Raw genomic sequence first — 23,399 nt, 5'->3', positions numbered from 1 at the left:
AGTGGACAGTTAACTGCTGATTCAAACTCATTATTTGGATTTTCCAAAGTAAGTCCAGGAAATAAACTAATCGATTGAATCAAGGTACGGTATACAAAAACACCGTACCTTATTTATATTTTTATCAGTAGACAGAAGCAAATTATCGACATTTCAAATTAATAATCTTGTATAATTGATAGCTAATTAATATTATCGATGTCTGGTTTTTACGCTGAGTACTATGTTGAAAATATATAATAGGTATACAGTCATACATGCAACGATACATAAACATTAGAACTTTATCGCAATGAATAAATGATTTGTGACAACATCTAAAGTCCATCGTACAAATAAATACAAAAAAAAAAAAATATGCACTTTAGTATTTATTATGGTTATACAAATATTTATTGAATATTTTTTAAACATTTACATCGCTTTAGAAATAGACTTAAATACTTATAATTCTATAGAGGTGTCTCTTTATGTAAATTTATATTTTTTAATAGAATTTAATAGAAAATTATACTTTAAAGGTATTTAAATAAAAAAAATACTTCATTATAATTTGGTTTATTTTGTTTTGATACGATTAATGCAAAATATCACATTGCTCGATTGATACTTAACTTTTTCTTTTTAAAATTATTAATTAGTTTTTACAAATTCTAGAAAAAGATCAAGTTGTTTATATCAAAAATGAGGGATGTTTTCGGAATGCAACCTACAAGCAAAATGTGCATACATGATAACGAATCTGAGATATATGTTCGTAGATAGAAAGATAGGTTTTCTTTTATTGGTAGAAAATGGAACCGTAACCCCACCTGCGCTAACGGGATACGCTGGCGGGGCACCAGTGAAGGGTGATCGATGAGGATGAAAACAGGCTCCCATCATGATATATGTTGGGTATATTGCTAGCAATGGGATTCTCAATCTCCATTACTAACAATCCCTTTCCCCCCAGAAAGATAGGTTTTCAAGGTTATAAAGATGTCGTCTTGGCTCTGGCTATTTGGACTCTTATACAAAACCACAATTATGGCGTGGAAAAAGAACAAGTGTAATGATTTTGGCTAATTAAAAAAAAATTCACCGTTAAAACTTTTTTTTTTACTTTGTGTCTACTCGTATCTTCTTATAATTAGCTAAAAGACGCAAACATTTGACGCAGATGGCGTATCTTATATACGTTTATAATTCAGTCACAGTTATAATATTTGAATCAACACTAATAGAACTAATTGTGGGGATTGTTAGTTATTTGGTCTAATAGCGTCATTGCTAGTAATATACCCTATCAGGTCGACTTCCACACGGTTCTCACTGGAAACTATCGCAGTTTATTCTTGTGGATTCTGTCACGATGGGTCAAATGACCTGTCTTCATCCTCATCTATCAACCCTCACTGATACCCCAGCCAGTGTATACAGTTAGCGCAGGCGGAGATACCACGCCATTGTCATATATATTTTTGGGGTCTTTAAACCAGTTTAAATACGCGTTTCGTTTTACGCATATAAAATATACCATTTGCGATAAATTAAAAAATGGACAATGGTGGGATATTCCCGTCGTATGAAAAACTCTTAATTCTAACCACTAAAGCATTTTCACATTAATTTAAATCGTACATACAATCAAATATCTTTACAAATAAACAAATACAACACACATTAATTATTTATTAATTGAACAGAATAAAAAAAAACTCTTTGGAATCGTCATAATGTCATAGACAAAGTACAAAGTAAAGGCTATTAAATACTCCATTCAACCGATTGTGAATATAATTAAATAGATTGCCCTTGAAAAGGTTAATTCGATAATAACCTATCTAATCTCTTTTTATGTATCATAATTTTAGATACAAGGTAATAAGTATTGTTTTATTTTACGTAGTGTAATAACATTGAAAATTATACTTTATATACTTCAAGACACGATCGCGAAAGTTATTTATATGTTTAGTACTAAGTATTAATACAGTTTATTATATTAAATGTATATATTGTATATACTAGCATGTTATAGCAAACTTTTTATAATTTTTTTTGTGATCGATATTTTATCAATAAATCATGCTTAATGTTTTAGATAATTTTTGACAGTGTACGTAGATACGTCCAAAACAGAATTCCAATGGGTGCTTATACTACTTATTTTAAGTGTAATAACTCAGTTTATATACAACACATTCAATATTGTTATGTTCCATGCTCATACACCTTTTTTTTCTTTTCTGATAACTACTCTATGTAGGAATTAGTGAAAATTTGAATATAATCGATTTAGTACTTTTTAAAATGTACATTTATATATTCATTTATGTATATATATTTCTATATTTATTTAAAAAGAAAGGAGAGTTTCGTGCCTCCAGTCAAACTCTTCAAGGATCGCCTGGAAGAGATCACTCTTAGCTGTAAGACCACTCATTGTTGTCTCAGTGTAATATTTTCTTGTAATTGTTTGTATTTATAATAAGTTTATTATTGTTGCACGGGCTTTTTAATGACCATGTAATTTTAGAAATAGTACAATTAAATAAATACACATAATGTTAAGAGATTTAAAAGAGTAACTGTTGAAATTCTTGCGGGCTCTTCTCAACAATAACAACTTTCCGAACCCTGTAGTAGATTTAAAAAAAAAAAGAAGACAATTTAAAAGTGCTTGTAAACAAGTCTATTTGAAAAAAGATGATTTGAATTTGTAATCTTTATTTCTTATTATACTTTTGTAATAAGAAGCTTAAGCAGCTATTTGGTATAAAGTGTAACGGTTATCATTAAGGTAATAAACAATATATTACAGATTTTTTTTTATAGATAAATCTTCTCTCGTAAACGTGCTATGTATTATTACTTAACCTAATCTTCATCTGCTTGTCTATCAATAACAGAAATAGCGTTATAGGTGATATTTTTAAATAGTACAATGCAGAATAGCTTTGTTAATTTCTGAACCTTATTATTGATAATGCTGCTGTAGTTTTCAATAGTATTGTTTCTTATTATGTATTTCCTTCACCTGTATTGTATGTATTTGTTCTAACTTTATTGGCTAATAAATTATTTATTTAATTGTGTAATTGTCACATGTTGTTAGCCTTAAATAAATAAAGGCTATTATTTTTAGTGCTGTTTTTTATAATAGATATGAATTATTATTATTATTATTGAAAGATGTGATTTTTTCAGGCAGAAAAGTTTGTGACACTGCGATATTTACATGATCTTTTATGCTCGCTTTTTTTTATAATTACTGCTAACAGACATGAAACTAGTTTGTAAATTATGCAGTGATTGGGTAACTCACGTTGACACACAACATATTGATCGCAAGGATTTTACATTGGACATCTATAAAACGTATGCAATATAATTTTCATTATTCAATTATTATATAAAAGTAATAAATCTATTCAGAATATCAAATTTAAATATATTTTTAGTTTATAATATATATAACTTATACATTAAATATGCCCCTTATTTTATAAACATATTGTTCCGCAGAATATTTTTATTATATATTTATTAATATAATATCAATATTATTGTATACATAAACTCCATAAAAGTTACTTTTCTTATAAAACTGTATATATGATATAATCTTAAAGTTTACGAAAGTATTTTTATAATTATCCTTGTATTCATTTTGTACAAAACAAATAAAATTAATATCTCATCATTCAAATAACATATTTCAAGTATTACATTTGCTAATTTAAACTCTGAATTGTGAATTGTTTAATTCTTACTAATATTATAAATGTGAGTTTGTTTGTTACCTCTTAGCGCCTGAATGGCTTAACCAATTACTATGAAATTCAGTATACACATACTATATGGGATAGAGAATATATGGCTACTTTTAATCCTGGTTAAACAACATTATCCTGGTGCACGTAGATGAACTCGCGGGTAAAAGCTAGTAACACTATAACAGACAACAAATGTTATTTCTAACACCAATCATGAACACAGTCTCCGTGACACCTAGAACGCGTCACATAACCTCTCGACAGGGACCTCAATCATCTAAGCAGCGCTTCAATTTTATTTATAGCATCCGCGCTCAAATTATGCTGCTCGAGACCGAGCAATACTTCTAATTCGTTATCACTAACAAAACTGTTCAGTACACCTTTCGGCAAATCATTATATACGAGGAAAGCACTCAATATCTTCTTCGTTTCTTCGTCGCAGGCATTAATTTTTCTACTGCTCGGCAACCCTAAATACTTTCTCAGGTACGGCGTTATTTTATCTTCCCAACTGTCGAGTATGCTGGCAACTTTCTGTTTGATGGCTAATGTAAACTCTGTTGATATTAGCGGCTCGTTTAACACGTCTTGTCCGTCCACTTTCATTTCGTTCATTGTTCTTCTATTGTGATTTTCAACTTGTGATAACAATAGTTTTATTTGCCACATGTGATACGATGACGGATCTGTTTTCATTGTTTTTATAATCTAGAATAGAATAAAATAAATGTAAAGGCAACGATACAAAAATATTTATCCTATTTTATGACTTGATAGTGTAATGTAGACTGTGAGTTCGATCCCCGTACATATTAATATTGATTGAGTATTTTCTATGCATGAAATAAGTCTTTACAATAAAAAAATAAAGTGTGACTATATGTTATCCAGCGCGCGCATAGTACAAACTCTGCTGAGTTTGGAGTTAGATGGCGCTGTGTCCAGTGGTATTTATTTATATATATTATAAGGGCAACACAGCTTAAGTATAACAAGTTCAAATATAAAAAAAAATATATGAAACATTCATTTCATAGAGTTTTTAAAATTAAAGAAACGATGGATTTTCTATATTGAAACAATACATCACTTCCATGGGAGTTATAATGTATATTTAAGTGAATCCAAAGTATTATGTTATGACTTGCTCACAATTCCTAAGTTAGTATCAAACATGAATTATGCTTAAAACTTTAATCTCTGATGGGGTAGTCAGAGATATTTGCTGTCTGTTACAATTGCGGGATAAGTTCACTTGACACGCCTTCCCTCGAGCATATTAGAGGACAATGTGGAGGAAGTGTAACTACCATGCTACCTACGTGTGGGCTTATCTAAAAAAAAATCTTAAAGCAAATCAAATACAGTAATAAACGATGTAGTTAACAACTTAAATTTATATATTATATATATATTATATTTGGTGTAACATATCAATTAACAAATGTGGCAACTACTGACAAAACCTCCAACTTATGAGGGAGGCCTATGTTCAGCAGTGGACAGTTAGCAGCTGATATGATGATATCAAATAAATTGTAAAAATTTAATTATTTTTACACATTTCCATAATACATAAAACCTGTATTTTAATACTCGGTTCTAGTCAGGTAATTATTTTTTTACACAATTACAATGTATTGTTACTATACCTTCAAAAATGTCGTCCATATAGGCAGAGCGCATAGTATGTCTTTGACTACACATTCATAGGTGACCATACTAAGTGCCTGGGCATGCTCTTGGTCCTCCTTACTGTACTTTCTGCACTGACACTGTCTAGGCATGAACGGCTCGTTTTTAACACCTTTCCGCTTTTTCGATATCAACAAACAGTCTCCACATATGTTTGATTCAATGTTGGTGTCTTTTATTAAATAATGTTTAATAAAGTTCTGGATTTGTTCGTCGTTTGAGAATAAGTCTATGTTTTCAGGTGTCGCCGACCAAATGTTGGACTTGTCGAGTGTTAATGTTTGAGCCAATATGGTGAGGAAGCCTTGAGGGTCATCTAGGTATGACAGACATCCGGCGCGTTGCTTTATATCAATACACCATGTATAATCAAGGAATGTCCTGTAACATATAAGTACTTTTAAGAATTACGTGAATTAATTGAATTATTTATATATTTATTTATTTGTTATTAAAAAATGTAGTCATCCTAGTTTCATCTTTTATATATTATGATACCACACTGACAGTAACAAAGAACACGATTCTGGATGTTGCTGTCTTGTTCTCACACTTGCAATAGAGATAATGTTTCTATCTATAGATTCGTTTACGATTTGTCTATCTGTCGAGAGTTGAACTATTTGTTCGAATTTTGTTATGAAATTACAAAATTATAATAACTTAATTGATAGCTTCTAATTCAATGAAAATCAAGACAAAATTGATATGATTCTAATATCAAATCCTTCAGATTAAAAATAATTATTCAGATGAGGTTTATAACTGAAGATATAGCATAAAAAATAGGTACACAAAAATTAACAAACTTTTTTTAAACAGATTAAATATTTAAAAATACTCACTTCAACATATCCCAGTTGCGGTCTCTCTGGAACGTTATAGGCCAGTATCTCGGGTCATTGATTTTGACCTCTTTCAGTTTATCTAACTCAGGTATAATACACGGCGCCTTCATTTCCTTTACAGCGCCTTCGAGGTCTATTACCTAGTAATAAGACAATATTACGACGCTAAGTCTCTTATGAAGTAATCAGAGAGAGCGAAAGAAAGAAAGTATATAGATAGGTGCTACAGTATATTCTGTGATGTTCACATATAAGCAGTTACTACTTTACATCAGACACTATCGCCCCCATTGGAAATATATGATATAATAAACTGCATACTATTTAAGAATACAGGAACCAGTTTGCTCGAAATTAATTGTTTAAGTTGATGAAGTAAGAAACCTAAAATCTTTTTACACTAGAGGGCGCTTAAAAGTAATTAGTGAATCAAGGTGTCATACCTGTATGTGAGCGTAGCATAGTTTCCCGGTACTAAGATCACGCGGCAATATTAGTCTAGCTTCAACTGCTAACACATATAAATGCCTGAAGGCTTGTAGATGGTATCTGCAAGAATTAAAACCTTTATAGATTTTTTCTTACGTATTCTTACTATTATTGTGATTACGATAATGGGTTTATTTGTTTGCCTATTTGTTATTTCTTAATGCCTTAATAGTTCAACTGATCATTAATGAAAGTTAGTATATTTACGATATTGTGTTCGTATGGTCAATCAACAAGTTTAAATCGCGCAAATGAAGTTATCTGTTATGCATGTTAATGAAAACATTGTTTACCTGTTGTCCTCACTATGTGTAGGGAACTTGGGGAAAAAGGCGGCTACCAAAGCCGCTATTGCAGTGGGTGTCGTGCTTAATGTAGCCCGACCTCCTCCCAAAAATAATAGTCCAATAGTGCAATGAACTGCCATCTGGAAAAATACATTTTTATTTGTAAGAAAATTTCTATTCGGAATAACAAACAAATTGACGACCTACATATGGAATATAAAAATAAATAAATAAATTAGAATGAGGATGTTTTATGTGTCTTCTTAATTTGTTAGACAGTGACAAAACACTCTATAATAGTTAAAACAGGTTTGCAGAACATTTTAGTTTTTTTTTTTATGAACTAGCACGCGAGAATAGAATGGAGATGTGGATTTAAATCATAGTGGATTCAGTTACTTGTTTTTTTTCACTCTACTAATTAATTTTGGATAACTAAATGCAGGGTTATACATTAAAAACATATCTCAATACAAGTTCTTAATTTATCCATCTATATATTTTTAAGATATATCCATAGACGTAGTACAATATACTTACATATCAGAAGATTGGAAATGCTACTATATAAACGAGGCAAAAAAATAACAAATGTAGAAATTCATTATAATTAAGATATATTTTCGTCAAATTCGTGTATAAAATTTTTCTGATGGTTATATGATATTGCTTTTAAAAATATAAATATTAAAAAACATAATTATGTGAAAAATGTGATTTTTTTTATTATTTAAGTTATGTAGTTAGGTAGACTGTGAACAGCACACTTAATTCTAGCTAGATTCATTATATCAACATCATCATATTAGATGTTAATTGTCCACTGCTGAATAAAGGCCTCCCCCTATTGGAGGGTATCGCCAGTAGTTGCCATGCTTGACAGACAGGTTGGCTAACTAGATTAACTAGATCCATTAAACTAATTGACCTTAAAATAGTAAAAATAATCAGCATGTATTTATTTTTTTCAAACATGCTTGGAAATGTAAGATTTATTTTGACAATCTTCCTCGAGATAAATCAAAATTGCCGTACAATACATGCGGGCAGCGGCCGGCAAAAGTTGTATGAAAATCCATATCTGTCGTATTTTGCGGTCAGATAAATTACTATGTAAACTCATATCTGTCCTTTAATTTAAAAATGGAATGACCTTTTACTTCGATACATGGCTACCAAGGAGGTAACTAATAAAAGGTTTTATTTAAATTTCGAACTGGCTTGCAAATAGAAAGCTGTTTATTGAAAAAAAAAACAAAGGAACATTATGGCACGTGAAAAATTATTATTGTTCGTTATTCGTCATTGAACTTAAAAAGTAAAATTGTGTTTTTGATTTCCGCGTATTGTTTGAGAAAAATATTATAGCCTTGGCCACAACTAGGCATTGATGGACTCACGTATGTGTGCCTCGGCTACGCCTCGGCCCACATTTGCACGTTCGTCCATCAATGCTGGCCGCTGCAGTAATGTAGTATTGTCCATGTTCTCGCGCGCGTACCTGTCCGCCGTGCGTGAGCGCGGGCGCGGCGGCGGCGCGCGGCGCGGGCGCGGCGGCGGGCAGGCGCGCGCGCAGCCGCCGGCACACGCGCAGCACGCACACGTCGCCGCGACCCGCCATTATCTGCGCCACAACGCTCACATCATTATCATCGTTACACACCCTCCATCCACAGGGGGACAGGGATTGTTAGTAATGAGATTTAACAAGTTTAATACTTGATTCTCCCTGGATACCATAGTGGTTAATTCTTGTTCAATTGGTCAATATGGGCTAACTGACCTGCCTTCATCCTCACCTGTCACCCTTCACTGGTACCCCGCCAGCGTATTTCACCAGCGTACAGCGACAGCGTATAGCGCAGGTGGGGCTACTATTCCATCTTCACTCATTAAAATAAAAAACCCTCCATCGATCGGGGAGAAGTGTTATTAATAATGTGTATCTGCGCAGGAGGTGTTACTATCCTATGATCATGCATTAAAAAAACCGTCTATCGTCCATACCCTCCTCCCATTTCATCAAAATAGTACGATTCTACGCCATTTACATTCAGGGATTTTCTACAATACTTTTTTTTTATGCAACAGTAGCAAACAAGCTGACTGCCCACTTGATGGAAAGTCGTAAAGGTCACCTGTAGACATGAACAGTACCAGATAAATAACACAGTACACTTGACATTGTCATTTCATTTAAGGACGTGAAAGGAGAAAGAAGTGGGTTGCTCTACCCCGCTTGCCTGCACCCTCTCGAAAACCATTTTCCCCCTTCGAATTCGAATTCGCCAAACTACTTATCATTATTGTCACAAGAGAATCAATTCTTGGCTATATATTCTTATGATATTTCTAACAGAAACCGCCTATTAAAAGTTATATATCATAATTATTCCTTATTATTTAACACATAAAAAGTACTAACTACCAGCTTAAGTAAAGAAGTGTGGACTGACCATGCCAGCGGCGAGTAGACACACACAGAGGCAGGTTTCAAGCGTGGACCGTCCGGCCAGTTCAGCGATACTCTTGCCAGAGAGCGTGAGGAACAGTCGCGCGAAGTGTAGTACGGCGTCGCGCGCGTCCTCGTCGCCCGAACCCGCGAACCGCAGTCCCATCGCGAAGCACGCGCCCGCTATTATGTTGCAGTACGCCTGGCTGTACACCGCACACAAACACACGTTAGTATTCTCTCATCTATATCTATACTCATATTATAAATAGGAAAGATTTGATTATTTGTTTCATCATTATATCAGCCGTTGACTGCCCATTGTTAAACCATTCCCCATTAGAGGAGTCCCACCCAATGGGGTGGACTTTCCCGTAGGTGTTGTAAGAGTTAGTAAAATTATCTGATATAGTTTCAGATGGGTGTCACAGAAATTTCATCAAAATCAATACAGTTTATAAATTAAAACTGGTTCTGAACAATTGAAGTTTTTTTTTTTTTTTTTTGTGAAACACAATTATACTTACTTAATATGAAATAAACACATAAACAGTATACATATTATATATAAATAAAGTTATTTTATGTTCGGTAGCAGAGCACTTTTTAAATGATCAATCAAGATTATTAAGAAATATTGAAAAATGTTTAATTGTTTTTTATAGCAATGTTGCCACACAAATTTAATGAACACTATTTATTTAAATTTTTAACCTATTACAGTTTGAACTAATGCCGACCTAACAATAATTTATTTTTCGAGGTTCCTTATGGGGTAGAAAAACTTATCCTAATGTTGAAGGCAAATAAATCAAATAGCTGTAGTCATAATGATTATCATTTTATAAAGCAGAAACTTACTTCATAGCTTCATAATCTATGCTATCGTCTGTTGGTTTGACAAAGCAATAAGGTTTTATGGTTGACGGTACTTGATCTTCGATCCATTCTTCACTTGCTTCAATACTATCCCATAAGACGAGGCCTGCAACACATCATTGGATAAACAATTAAAATTGCATTCTGAATTAGGCACTAGGATAATAAAAATATTTTAAAATACTTATACTTAAATTTACTTAATTAAAAAAATAAAATAAAGAAAGGTGTAGTAGGTATAGATTACAAGTAGATAAGTGAAAAGTTGCCGTATGATCCCGGCATAGAATAGGCCACCCCTTCCTTTCCTGTAGGTGTTGTAAGAAGCGACTAAGGGAGAGCGAGAGATGGACAGTAGCGCCCTTCTTAAAACAAATCCAAAGCCTAATTGCAGCCAATTCACCTGCCCAGCATAGCAACAACTGGCAAAACCTCTCAAGGAGGAGGCTTATGATCAGCAGTGGACAGTTAAAGACTGAAAAGAGATATTAGATCACTGGCCTCTAACTATCATTCTCAACATAACCACATGCGGACACGCGCAGTTAAATTGGTACATGATGTATAGTGATTACAGTAAGGTATCGAGTGTGACACAGTTGGAGTGCTAGTAGATACAAAGGAATAAGACAGCGAGGAATCGAGTACAATATAATTGGAGTGCAAGTAGAAAAATAAGAATAGAGTGTTAGAGAAAAAGAGAGTATAGGGTTAGCGACCTCTAGCTATAATCCTCAGCATGAGCAGATCCGGGCGCACGAAGTCGAGCTGGTAGGCAGTACGTGGCGACTGTAACCACGAGGCGGGCGCAGCACAGTTGGATCGCAGGTAGATGAGCCCTAGCGCCAGTGTAGCGCCTGGTGACGTCACATCCAAATTCACTGTTGCCCCCTCACGGATTGCGAATGATCCCTGCTTGTATTTCTCTTTTTGAGCGCCTAAAACATATACAAAATATGCGTGATTTTTAATGTCTTATAAGTAAATAAGCCAAACGTGGATTGTTGATAATCTTATTCTAGACAGTATGAATTGTTGAATGGGTAATTCGTTTGCTCATTTCAGTATTTGGTAACTTTAAAGACATGATGTGAGCGTGATGTAACATAATAATTTCATTTCCGTTTTTATATTACACTTTTTTGTTATTATATCCCAAGTAATTTCATTTCCAGTATATAGTAATAAACGAGTTTTCTTTAATGGATAACAATGGATGCTAACGGCTAACGGTATACGTTGGTGGGGTAACACTGAGGAATGACAAATGAGATGAAAAGTCAGTTAGCCCATTCAGAGGGAACCGCGTGGAGGTCAACCTGACAGAGCATATTACTAGCAATGGAACTGGTAATCCGCATTACCGACAACACCTTGCTCCCGGTAAGAAACGAGTAAGGTAGCAAAATCCTAAAAACTATGCAAGAGATGAAAAGTCGAAATAAAATAAAGAATTAGAAATAAAGAATTACCAGTGAGCGGCAGTTTGTCCCCGCCGAGCATGTACGTGCGCAGGCGCTGTGCGATGTGCTCGGGCGCCTGGTGTCCGGAGCGGACGCACACGAAACCTAGCGCTAGCCCCGCCGCTAAAGCGTAACCCTCGCGTTCCACGCAGTTCTCCATTTCAGGACCCGGTGGTTTACCTAGATGGGATAATAAAAAATATTTCTAAAGAGTAGAAAGTGCAGGCCAGACACTGTATATCTATTTATAATATAATAAATATTCAGTGAAACTGAGAAAAAATTCTGGAAAAATGTTAAAGCTTAATTTTTGTTTTTCCGATTTATTCTGGTAACGGTAAGATGCTAAAGAACAATTTCCGGATAAGCTAGTTACATAATATAAAAATATGAAATTCGACTTAAACTTATTTGCTACAAATAATGTGATAAATTCGATTTTTTTTCCAACTCTGATGAAATTCACATATTTTTCTCAAATTTTAAGAAAAACACTTGTAACCGAATTCATCGTATCGAATCAATATAAGCTAGTATAAACGATATGCTTATAACACTAGACCAGGGGTTCCTAAACTTTTAAAATAACGGAACATCCACCAAATACCTTGTATGGAAACCCATATCACATGATTACAAATAAAAAACACTAATTTAGGAAACTCACCTAAGGAATATTTATAGAGGTTTTAAAATGTCTTACCAATTTCGTTAAGCAGCACTTGCGCATAATGTGTATGGCCTGTGTTTTGGTATATAAGGCCGACACCTAGCAATGCCGCCACGAGAATATTCTGCTGGATGTCAAGTTCGATGGATGTTGGCGGTAGCAATGGCTCTAAATGGATACTCATCATTTTTGTCGCTTGCACATCCATAGTCCCTGAGAAAAACACGAAAAAAAAAATGTTTGAATGGGAATGAAATATGTATCTCAAAGTAACTGAGATTGCTCTGAAAATTTAGCCTTTAATGATTAGAAAAATTTCTGATGCTTTGTCACAATATATTAAGTTAATAGGAATTTTAAATTGAATTGGTACTTTAGTACTATTATTAGATCAAATCTAGATTAAGAGTCATGATGATATTTTTTTTTATTATACATAGTACTGTATGAGATATAACCTCTATATGTAGCAGCAAGTCCCAGTAGTAATCCTATGCTGATCATCTCATGACATTTGACTAAATACTCGTACATGTTCATGAACGGCATATCCTTCAAGTGGCCGTTGAGGCCCAGCGCCATTAGGAAACCGGCATGTTCTGTTGACATTTCTGTTGCACCCTGTTTAGTGAAAATATCTGTCAATTCATTTGATATTATAAACTGTATTATAAACAAGATCAGATAGATTTATAAAAATGTATCGACAGGTTATTAATTCATGTCCGGCTCGAAGGACCAAAATGCATGTAAAGGTTGTGGTGGTGTGAAAATACAAAGATCAAAGAATATGACAGTAAACAAATCAATACAAGTATGCAAAGATAGAAGCTGATGGCAATAATTTTTTTCTATCTAACTAGTGCGGAGAAACGATTTAGAATGATAATAGTTAGTTACCCTTGGCTTGTTGTAAATGATCCAACTGGAGTCGATGCTGGCGCCGGTCATGGGCACAAGCGCGAGGCCAGCGGCGACCCCGTTGTGGAAGGCGGGCCACAGTAGCGAGTGCGGCGACGGCTCCGTGATCGGCAGGTTGATGGGCGGACAGCGCGGCGGCGGCCCGCGCCCCGCCACGCACAGCCGCGGCACGCTCAGCGGCTCGGTGGGTGCACACGGCGCCGTGCGGACCGTCACCATGCCCCTGCACACACACGCACGCGCACGCCGCGCTACACTATTGTACTGTATTGTATTCTACTCTCACACAGCCGCGGCACGCTCAGCGGCTCGGTGGGTGCACACGGCGCCGTGCGGACCGTCACCATGCCCCTGCACACACACGCACGCGCACGCCGCGCTACACTATTGTACTGTATTGTATTCTACTCTCACACAGCCGCGGCACGCTCAGCGGCTCGGTGGGTGCACACGGCGCCGTGCGGACCGTCACCATGCCCCTGCACACACACGCACGCGCAAGCCGAGCTACACTACTGTACTGTACTGTACTCTCACAAAGTCGCGGCACGCTCAGCGACTCGATAGGCACGCAATGTAATAATTAAAAAAAATATTCTTTCTCCTTCCAAGTTCGCAAGTTGACTGGAAGAAATCCCTTTAAGAGATTAGTCAGCTAGTGAACACTTTTGTTATAATCTATTTATTAAATGTAAATATCCAAAATCATATAAATAAATAAAATTGTTTTATAATACATACCTCGCAATTGGTAGAGCCATTGTACGCGTGCTAATTGCAAAAAGATATTTCTCTTGTTCTTCAATGAAATCGTGATCTGATACTTCTGGTCTTTGCGTCAGATTAATAGTAACTGGTATCGACGATTGCAGCAAATTGAATACTTCTGTCATTCTATACAAAACAAAAATCAAATTATTGTAAAAATATGACCCTCCTTATATTCAATATAGAAAGGTTGGATTAGATGATAACGCAATCGTGGATAGTAGCTACTTCTATATAATGGGCATGATAAAAAAAATATATGTTTAATTTGTAAAAAAATATTTAATTTACCTGTGATCCCTTGGGTAAAGTAAAGCCAGGAGCCTCGAGTTTAGATGTTCCATACCAGTTATTGAATCATTTTCTTCACTCTTGGTATTTGCATGTTCTTCCATGCTGTTGCTGTTCAAGGAATATGCTGTCTCTTTCTCAAGCACTTCTAATGCTAAAGCTAGAGGAAAGTTTGAATAATGTAAATTATTATTTCGTCTAGAATCCCAAGGATATCCTCGCAATCCATTTCCACAGAATTATTTATATGTAAAACTATAATTTTTAGCACATATGTTTTACATATCTACACTATGTGCCCAAGATTCAACCTTTTTTTAAATAAAATATAGTAAATTAGCTGATTTTTTTTTAAATTGATTATGTAGTTTTTGAGTTTACTCATTACAAATAAACAATGTAATAAACAGGTATAAAATTTAGTGTTAAAAATTGTCTATATATCTGTCAATATGGGTAAAAATATAAAATTGAATTAGTCATAAATATGTTCTACTCACTCTCCATATATTCTGATGTTGATTTAATAGTGTCAGCAATTTCAGATTGTAAACACAAATCCTCCCTCATCACGAGCTTGAAAGCCTCTCGCGGCCAGTCCACAGGTGGTTCACTTTTGCACCGACTGAATATTGTTAACATCACTAGACCGATAGCAGGAGGTAAATTGTCTATGTCCCGTAAAGTTATACCTGAGTAACAGAAAAGTACCAATCTATCACATATCTTATATGTATCTACATATATGTTATACATATACATAAATGTTTCAGAACCTCTTGTATCTATACAAGATGTTATGTTAAAATATGGCACACACACATATAGTCTGTGTAAAAGGACCAGTTTAAGAAACGATAAATCATTGAATGAAACTTGTCATTTCATTTGCGCAAAGCAACATAATGGCCATTGTCACATTACTGGTCAATACAGTTCACAGGCAAACAAAATTGGCACTTAGTTGTCTGTCTACCTCACAAGGAACCTTGAGAAGATACGAAGATAGATGTTTACCTCTGTCGCATACAATTCGCACAGCTTGGCAGTGCGGAGAAACACGCTGTCCACAGTCGCGCCGAGTGCGCGGTGTGCTACACGCTGCCATCGATTCGCGCCCTGACATCGTTTGTACACCCGCATTGCGGCCGCACTCCACTACCGTCAGCACCTGTAGCCAGTATTCAATCATCATTATCATAATTGAAAAATATGATGGAAAAATATATATCAAAATCAGATCGTAATTCGTATGTTTAGACGTCTTGTGACAAGCGTGTGTAACGTGTTATCAATTATATCAGCCTTTAACTGACCACTGTTGAACATAAGTCTCCCCTATGGAGGGTTTTGCCAGTAGTTGCCACGCTTGGCACGCGGATTGGCAACCGTAGTTAGCCTTAGGAGAAGTTTTAAGAGAGACACTGCTGCCCATTCCCCACCCTCCCTTGGTTGACTCTTACGACACCCACAGAAAAGGAAAGGGTAGGCCACCCTGTATTCTGTATGCTGAGACCACACGGCCAACGTAATAACTAGTAATAAATTTCATTACAATAAATTACAAATAAATATTTTTACAGCCACTATATAATATTTAATCATTTAAATAGTTTTTTTTTAACTTCATTCATTAGACAGTTTTTTTAAATTATTTTGTAAAAAGCCTGAGTTAGTTTACTAACCTCAATTATGTCCTTCGACATGTTATTAACGTCGACGAGATATGGGTAATAACCAACATCTATATCCTTTAACATCGAGTTCAAATAACTAAACACATTAGGTGGATCTCGGCTAAAATATGATGGTTGGCTTAGCTTATTCAAGACTTGATCCGACATCTGCGAATCCGATTGATCATAATCGAGATTAAATTCTGTTGGAAAATCTAGCCAATAATGATTGATATAGCTGTCCAATCTTAAATCTTTCGATATTTGATATAAAAAGCTTGATAAGGGCTTCAAATTAGTCCACAGCAGTGTGTTTAATTTTATCTCTTCGTATACCAAATGAAATGCGAATAATACTTGGACAGTATATGGAAAAAGCAATGAATTTATATTGAATTGTGTTGTCTTTTCCATTTCAACATTACTTTTTGATTTGGAATTTCTTGTCTGTCTGCTTTCTGAACTCTGGATCGGATGTAAATGTAACATGGATACTAAGGAATTTCCAATGACTTTATGCATTTTAGTATTCAGCAAATAATCCCAGTCTTCATGTGTCCCATCACTAGAAGTTCTTTGCTTTTTCGTCGCCACTTCTGTGTGTTCGACTTGATCGTCGTTTTGTTTGGTCTGGGTCAACTTTTCGACATCATATCCCATAAGAGAGAAGAGAAGATTGGCAAACATTGACCATTCCTGTTCTGGAGTAAGATCTTGAGTGCCTGGTGCATTGCGAACTCCATACCATTTTATTATGACCTGCAGAAAATAATATCAAATCTCTTTATTGAAACAGTCTTGTTTTTAAGCTCTTTTGAATTATCATCTTTAATTATTCTACTGCTGGGTTCGGAATGCTATTATTTGCTGTGATGAACTCACATAAAACTCAATAACTAATCTTTTAAATAATTTTGTAATATTAACAAAGCATATCTAATCATATCAGTATTTACTGATATGTACTACGTCTAAAAGAACATGGTCATTTAAAACATAGACTTCTTATGAGAAATGTTGATCATGAGATCTCTTTTTAAATTATTATTAAGAAACGTAAAATTAATTATACAAAAATATTTAATGTCTCAACACGGAAGTGATATAATATTAAATTAGAATTTTAATATTCTATCTATAATCGTGTTGCTCAATTTTGGATTTGGACACGTAATACCGACGATAGCAGGCTTGTAATATTAGCTCATAATGAAATATGAAAATTAGAGTGCACTTGTATAATACAAAACAAATAGAACAATTTACCTGCATGGCGATATCCTTGGGCAGTATTGCCCTAAGCGCATCGCAACAGCGTGCTACAAGAGTAGCGCAGGAGAGTACTGGTAGCGAAATGCGGTACAGACCCTCTGCGCCATCAGCGCCAAACTGTAACGTTACACGGGATCCCGCCGCGTCACACAAACCGCTCAATCCTGTACATACACATATATACTAACCTAAAATGTGTTCCATTAACTAAATTATTTAAGAAATAAATAATCTAGAGATAGAGGACCAAGTAGTTCCTCTCTTTTAAGAGATATTATACAAATTGATTGATAGGCGATTGGTTCATGACAGAAGCTTGCAGGATTAGATCAAATTCGTTGTTTCTTTCTTGCAATAGGTAGTAATTTAGGAAGATGATTACCTATTACAAAAAAGGAACAATTTTGTGAGGACATTACTACTCATTCTAATGGAATATTACATATAATTTACATACATATATCTATGAACAGTCAGTTTTATGATAATTTTGACAACAAATAAGACAAAATCTGAATAAGAACTTACCTAAAGTTTCTTTCTGTTCAATCCTAGGAACAGAACTGTGAGGGACCGGTGAGAGGAGATGTAAAGCGGAATCATCAAAGTTCGCATCAGTACAGCGGCTCGGCAACAAACTACTGCGCCTTGGGAATGGCGACTGGAAAGTGGATCGTCTAGTGTAAGGCGAGTCTATTAAACGAGCTAGCACGCCGCCAACATGAACCTAGAATATAGTTTAATTGGTGAATAAAATACTTAAACAATAAGGAAATAAAAATCATAATTTTAAGTTACATACCTTGCCAACAAAATTATTGCCCGATTGTAAAATTATATTACCAGATTCATCAATCAATGCTATCATTTTCAAGTTGTCTAACACCACAGCGTCTTTTGCTAATACTGATGATACGGAACCGACAATGATGTTGTTTTTGGATGACTGTCCATGTGAATGGGATTTCTGTAACCTCATAATTTGAAGTCGGCTGACACCATTCACTTTCACCATGTTACATAAATAATCATGTCCAACTAAATCTGTATGCAGAAATGATTTCAGATCAGATCTACCTTCTATATGATCTCGTCGAATTGATTGACTGTCAGTCCATATATGATCCAAACATATATCAGGGTATAAGGGCAATGACGGTGGTGTCTGAGTCATAGCACTGGGCATCATTGATACAGATGACGCTTGGCCTATAGACGCGTGTGGCGACATGCCTTGTTGATGAAAAATATTTGCCAGAGGGCTATTAACACGAGAATAGGATTGAGTTGGAGTGCTAGGACCCTTCTTAGATTGGTATGGACTACCAATACCAGTAACCCAACTAGTAGCATTTCGACCCACATTGCTATGCATTGGGCTACCCACAAAATCACATGATTGACTGAATACTCCTGTAGAAGCATTTAAATTTGGACACATAATTAAACATTCATCTCGTAATGCTTTGCGAATTTTCCATAATGAGTGAGTACCTAGCTTCCAGTCGTACAAGAGCACGATGCTTGGGTTGGTACTCACAAATATTATTTGTAAATCCCCATCAGTGTAGTATTGCAAACCTTGTGATGACTTCATCAATATAGGAGTTACTTCATCTAATGGATGAGATAAAGAAAAACATGTGGGCAGAGGGACATCTTGTTCATAACCTGATATCGACTCAGCACGTAGTTTTGCACTCATGTTAAATGGAAAGTTTGACTTTGACCTTGAAAAGGTGCTATTATGAGATTCATTAAATTTCATGAAAGAGTTTGCTAATAAAGAATTTTGAATTAATGGGGTTGCTTCCTTTTCTAATAACACACCATATTTCATTGGCCAAACTTTTTTAACTTGAAATGGAATACTGTTTATGTATTCTCGACCATCTGTTCCAAACACTCTCATACATTTGTTATCCATTAAGAGAATGGTAGAAATTATGTTTGTTTCTATATGCTCTGTGGTATCTTCAATTTTTATGTTTTTCTTAACATCTCCTATTTGGGAGTTTAATGCATCAATTAGCATTGTGTTATTTATATTTACATGAAAATTGCAAAAATGTGCATGTTTTATAGGATTTTCCATGGTGTAACAACTTATTGTTTCTCTATGTTCAGGTCCAGAAAGTTTTGTAGCAGGTGCGGATATCAGACCTGAAATAGTTTGTTCATATCATTGTAATGGTTATATGGAAAACATAGATTTACTGTATATAATTTCAATTTCCTTTGATGTTATCGGGGACTACAGATGGCCATTTGCCTTTGTTTACATTTATGAGTACTTCCCTTGCATATTCAACATTCACATATCCTTCTAAAGCATGCTCCTTAATTGATTAAGGATCTCTCTAAGGATTTTAAGTAATTTCTGGATATTGTTACTTAAGGCAAAACAATTAAATTAATACTATCTAAATTTGTTATTAAAAAAAAAATGAAGAAAGCATGTAACACAAACACACAAAAATGACTGATACTTGAGTAAAAATTACTTATTTTATAGGAAATCAAACAACAATATCTCAAAACACACAGAATTTCCCTAATTTGTTAAAGTCAGTTTTCAAAGTTAACAAGATGCAGTACCGAATCTACCTTCATCATCATCATCTTTATGCACATCAATATATTACAATACAGTCTAATATATCAAATTTGGACAACTTCTTTGGTGTACTAAAGAAGTCAAAATACCAACACCGTGGCTTTCCTGCATGGTATTAGTGTATGGAAGTAAACTAAAACTAAATATCAAAACTTACCCTTGGACCAAACAGCGGTACATCCTTTGACATACAATTCCTCTTCATAAGAACAGTCAGTTCTAAAATTCAATGGTTTTTTGTTTAGTCTTTTATTCTGTCCAGTTGTAAGATTAAATTTTTTGGACATATTACTAGAGCTGTTTGCACTGCTTCTTCTTGATGGTCCAGCTGAATTTAGACATTCTGTCTCCATTTTTTTGACACCAGATAAAAGTTCCGATTTTATTGAAGCATTGAAATCATTTTTGATACGACTTGGTGGCCGAAATGAGTCAGATGCATAGTCATATTTACTGTCTTTTGATGATTGTGGGGGATCATCTTCAATTTCTAAAATACACTTTAATGGTTTAAACATATATTGTAAGTATATAGTGTTGATTATAATCCTTAATCCTTATTAATATATATAATAAATGCAAAAGTGAGTTTATTTATTATCTCTTATCATTTTAACAGCTTAACCAGTTACTAAGAAATATTATATCATTGTGAAATTTTGTATATATTTAATATTAGGGATGGAAAAGGACATAGGCTACTTTTTATCCTAGTAGATAAACATAAGAAATTCAAAAGCAAACAAGAAATAATTATAACCGAAAAAAGGTCATTTGTTTCACGTTTTTAAGTGAAGTACAAAAGAAGTTTCTCAATTCACCCATATTTTTTATTATACATAAAAATATAATGTAATTTATGGCAAGAAACAAATATTTTTGGTGTAAAATATTTCTGGCATATTCTGATAATTATTTTTGTAACCATAACCATGAATAAGTACAAAGTGAGAAAGGGTTCTTCAAAATTCACTTTTCAATATTTTTTAAATAAAGAAAAAAAAATTTATTTGCTAATTGAACAAGTTAATTTTTTCTCCTCTTTCTTATGAAATTGTCGGTTTTTGTGTAAAACCTATAGTTTTGAAAATAATTCTATTATACCTAATCACACTTAAAAAAAATATTAATATTTTAGTTTTAAGTGAATTAAAATATTTTTGACATATTTTACTATAAAAAATAATCGCTTTAAATTTTGTAACCATAATTTTACAAAAATAATTTTTGTAAAATATTGGTTTTATTTCTAATTATGACTTTTTTACATATATATGATTCCATATATTTTTCATCACTATTGAAGCAGCATTTGTGGAGAAAATATATTGGTCACAAACTATGTTAATAACTTACTTATTTCACCTTTACTAGTAATATCTAAGGGAAGTTATTTCATTATTAAAAGAAATATTATTATTAGTTGGCCACAAAATAACAGAACAAACACTGTGTCCATAAAGTGGGTTATTTTACTGACACTTTTATAATATAAGAAAGTGAAATGGTAACCAAATTTTATTTTTAACAATTACAGATATTGCAGGTAAAATTATAGGTAAAATTACACTTCTCGAATAGCTAAATACTTCTTTTGTTCATGTATTATTCATTTGTAATTCCTAGATTAAAACATAAGGTAATTTTTGTCTTAATTTCTATGGACAACTTTTTTTTAATAATAACTAGTTAGAAATAAAAGAATAACAAGACTTACCTTGATCATCCCGAGCATAAACTTCTCGAACGGTCCACCATTCTTGATCCTCTGCCTCCTTCACTTCCAATAAGCTCTCATCTTTTATGGCAAAGTTAGCTAATTTATAGAGCAGTGAATTTTCAGATAGGGAATTATTGTGCCCTTTGTTGTAAATCTTGCCAGGGTGTTTCATTAACACTGTTCTGCCATGTGGCACAAACTCCTAAAATAAAAAGGGTTGGTAAACTCCTATTTTTTGTTTTTTTATAAAATATAATGGAATTTCCTTAACTAAATTAAAATAATGCTTATGGGTATTGTACTATTAATTAAATATTTTACGATCTTCTTATGCATTTTAATGGATTTCAAATACCAAAATATTAATAATATAAACATACCAAAGGTTCGGAGGCGGCAATCATTGTTTTCTCATCCAGATTTGAAGCAATATGCGAATCAACGCACGGTCGTAAGCATAAAACCAGAGATATGCTGCAAAAGCTTCTCCAATTATTATAAAATGTATATCATAAAATCAAAATATCAAGCGGTGGTACTAATAAGTACAAAATATAGAATCAAGCAATGAATTTTCGAAATATACCGACAAGCCCGATCGGGACAATTCGTTGTCAATGTCAATACTTCCAACACTGACAGTATCATTTTTTTTTTAAATAAATAAATGTCATCTAATACAGTTACTGTTAATGTTGCAAGATAACCATTTTGATTTTACCCCAAACTAGATACTAATTAATAATAGAAAATAATTAAAAAATGATTAAATTAATTAGTTTAGATAATAGAAAATGTTATACGGTCGAATAACCATACCAAATTCGGATACAATCTGCTTGCATACTGTCTACATAAACTGTTTCGAATATATAAAATATAATATAGTAATGTAAATGAACAAAAATTTTACATACACATTTTTTATACACTAGCCTGCTATAAATTGATAAAGATAGCAACTGATGGTGTATCTTTCGTCCTTTTTTACTAATTATATTTGCATAAGAAGAAGGAAGCAACCATATGATTTACAGTTTTTAATTTTATAATTCCTTCTATGTAATTCCTAGTTCTTAATTCTCAAATACTAATGGATGTCTCTAACCTATGCTTCAATTGTCTTCGCTATTAGAGAAAAATAGAAGATAAAAATTTATGAATTTTTGTCTAAGTCGAGAATTAATTAAATTTTAAAATTCAAAATGGATTTACGTTGCACTGCACTAATTTTATATTTCTTTTTTTTTGTAAATGACCACTTAGACAACTAACAAAATAATAATATTAGAAAACCTGATTAAAAATGATAACTATATTTTATACACAGAAAATGTGTATATTCTGTAAGGCATGTAGTAAACATGTCTTCCAGAATATACAGTGACACTCATACGTTGCTATTTTAGACGACTGTGGTATTATGTATGCGTACCCGGTAATTTAAAGTTTTTTTTTAGTAATATAATAGTACATTATTGCAGCGGCCAGCAACTGAGGCATTGATAGATGAACGTGCAAATGTGGGCCGAGGCGTAGCCGAGGCACACATACGTGAGTACATCAACGCCTAGTTGTGGCCAAGGC

General features: G+C 33.8%; 1 protein-coding gene across 1 annotated transcript; it reads right to left on the bottom strand.

The window, feature by feature from the left end:
• Nucleotides 1-898: 898 nt before the first annotated feature.
• Nucleotides 899-22,448, bottom strand: LOC113512871 (anaphase-promoting complex subunit 1). Its single transcript, XM_052892962.1, has 24 exons — nucleotides 22,193-22,448; nucleotides 21,810-22,014; nucleotides 20,250-20,582; nucleotides 18,278-19,638; nucleotides 18,004-18,202; nucleotides 17,470-17,639; nucleotides 16,213-16,962; nucleotides 15,545-15,698; nucleotides 15,028-15,219; nucleotides 14,528-14,687; nucleotides 14,210-14,362; nucleotides 13,448-13,691; nucleotides 13,006-13,168; nucleotides 12,581-12,760; nucleotides 11,887-12,057; nucleotides 11,134-11,352; nucleotides 10,397-10,520; nucleotides 9,540-9,741; nucleotides 8,585-8,707; nucleotides 7,090-7,223; nucleotides 6,751-6,856; nucleotides 6,305-6,447; nucleotides 5,417-5,840; nucleotides 899-4,472 (listed from the first exon to the last, which is right to left on the bottom strand). The coding sequence occupies exons 1-24, from the start codon at nucleotides 22,214-22,216 to the stop codon at nucleotides 4,035-4,037; spliced, it is 6,372 nt and encodes a 2,123-aa protein (XP_052748922.1). The 5' UTR covers nucleotides 22,217-22,448; the 3' UTR covers nucleotides 899-4,034.
• Nucleotides 22,449-23,399: the final 951 nt, after the last annotated feature.

Source organism: Galleria mellonella, unplaced genomic scaffold (assembly GCF_026898425.1).
Source record: "Galleria mellonella isolate WM207_F2 unplaced genomic scaffold, CSIRO_AGI_GalMel_v1 utg113, whole genome shotgun sequence".
In the NCBI taxonomy this organism is placed as follows: Eukaryota; Metazoa; Arthropoda; class Insecta; order Lepidoptera; family Pyralidae; genus Galleria; species Galleria mellonella.
This window is presented reverse-complemented; position numbering and strand designations above follow the sequence as displayed.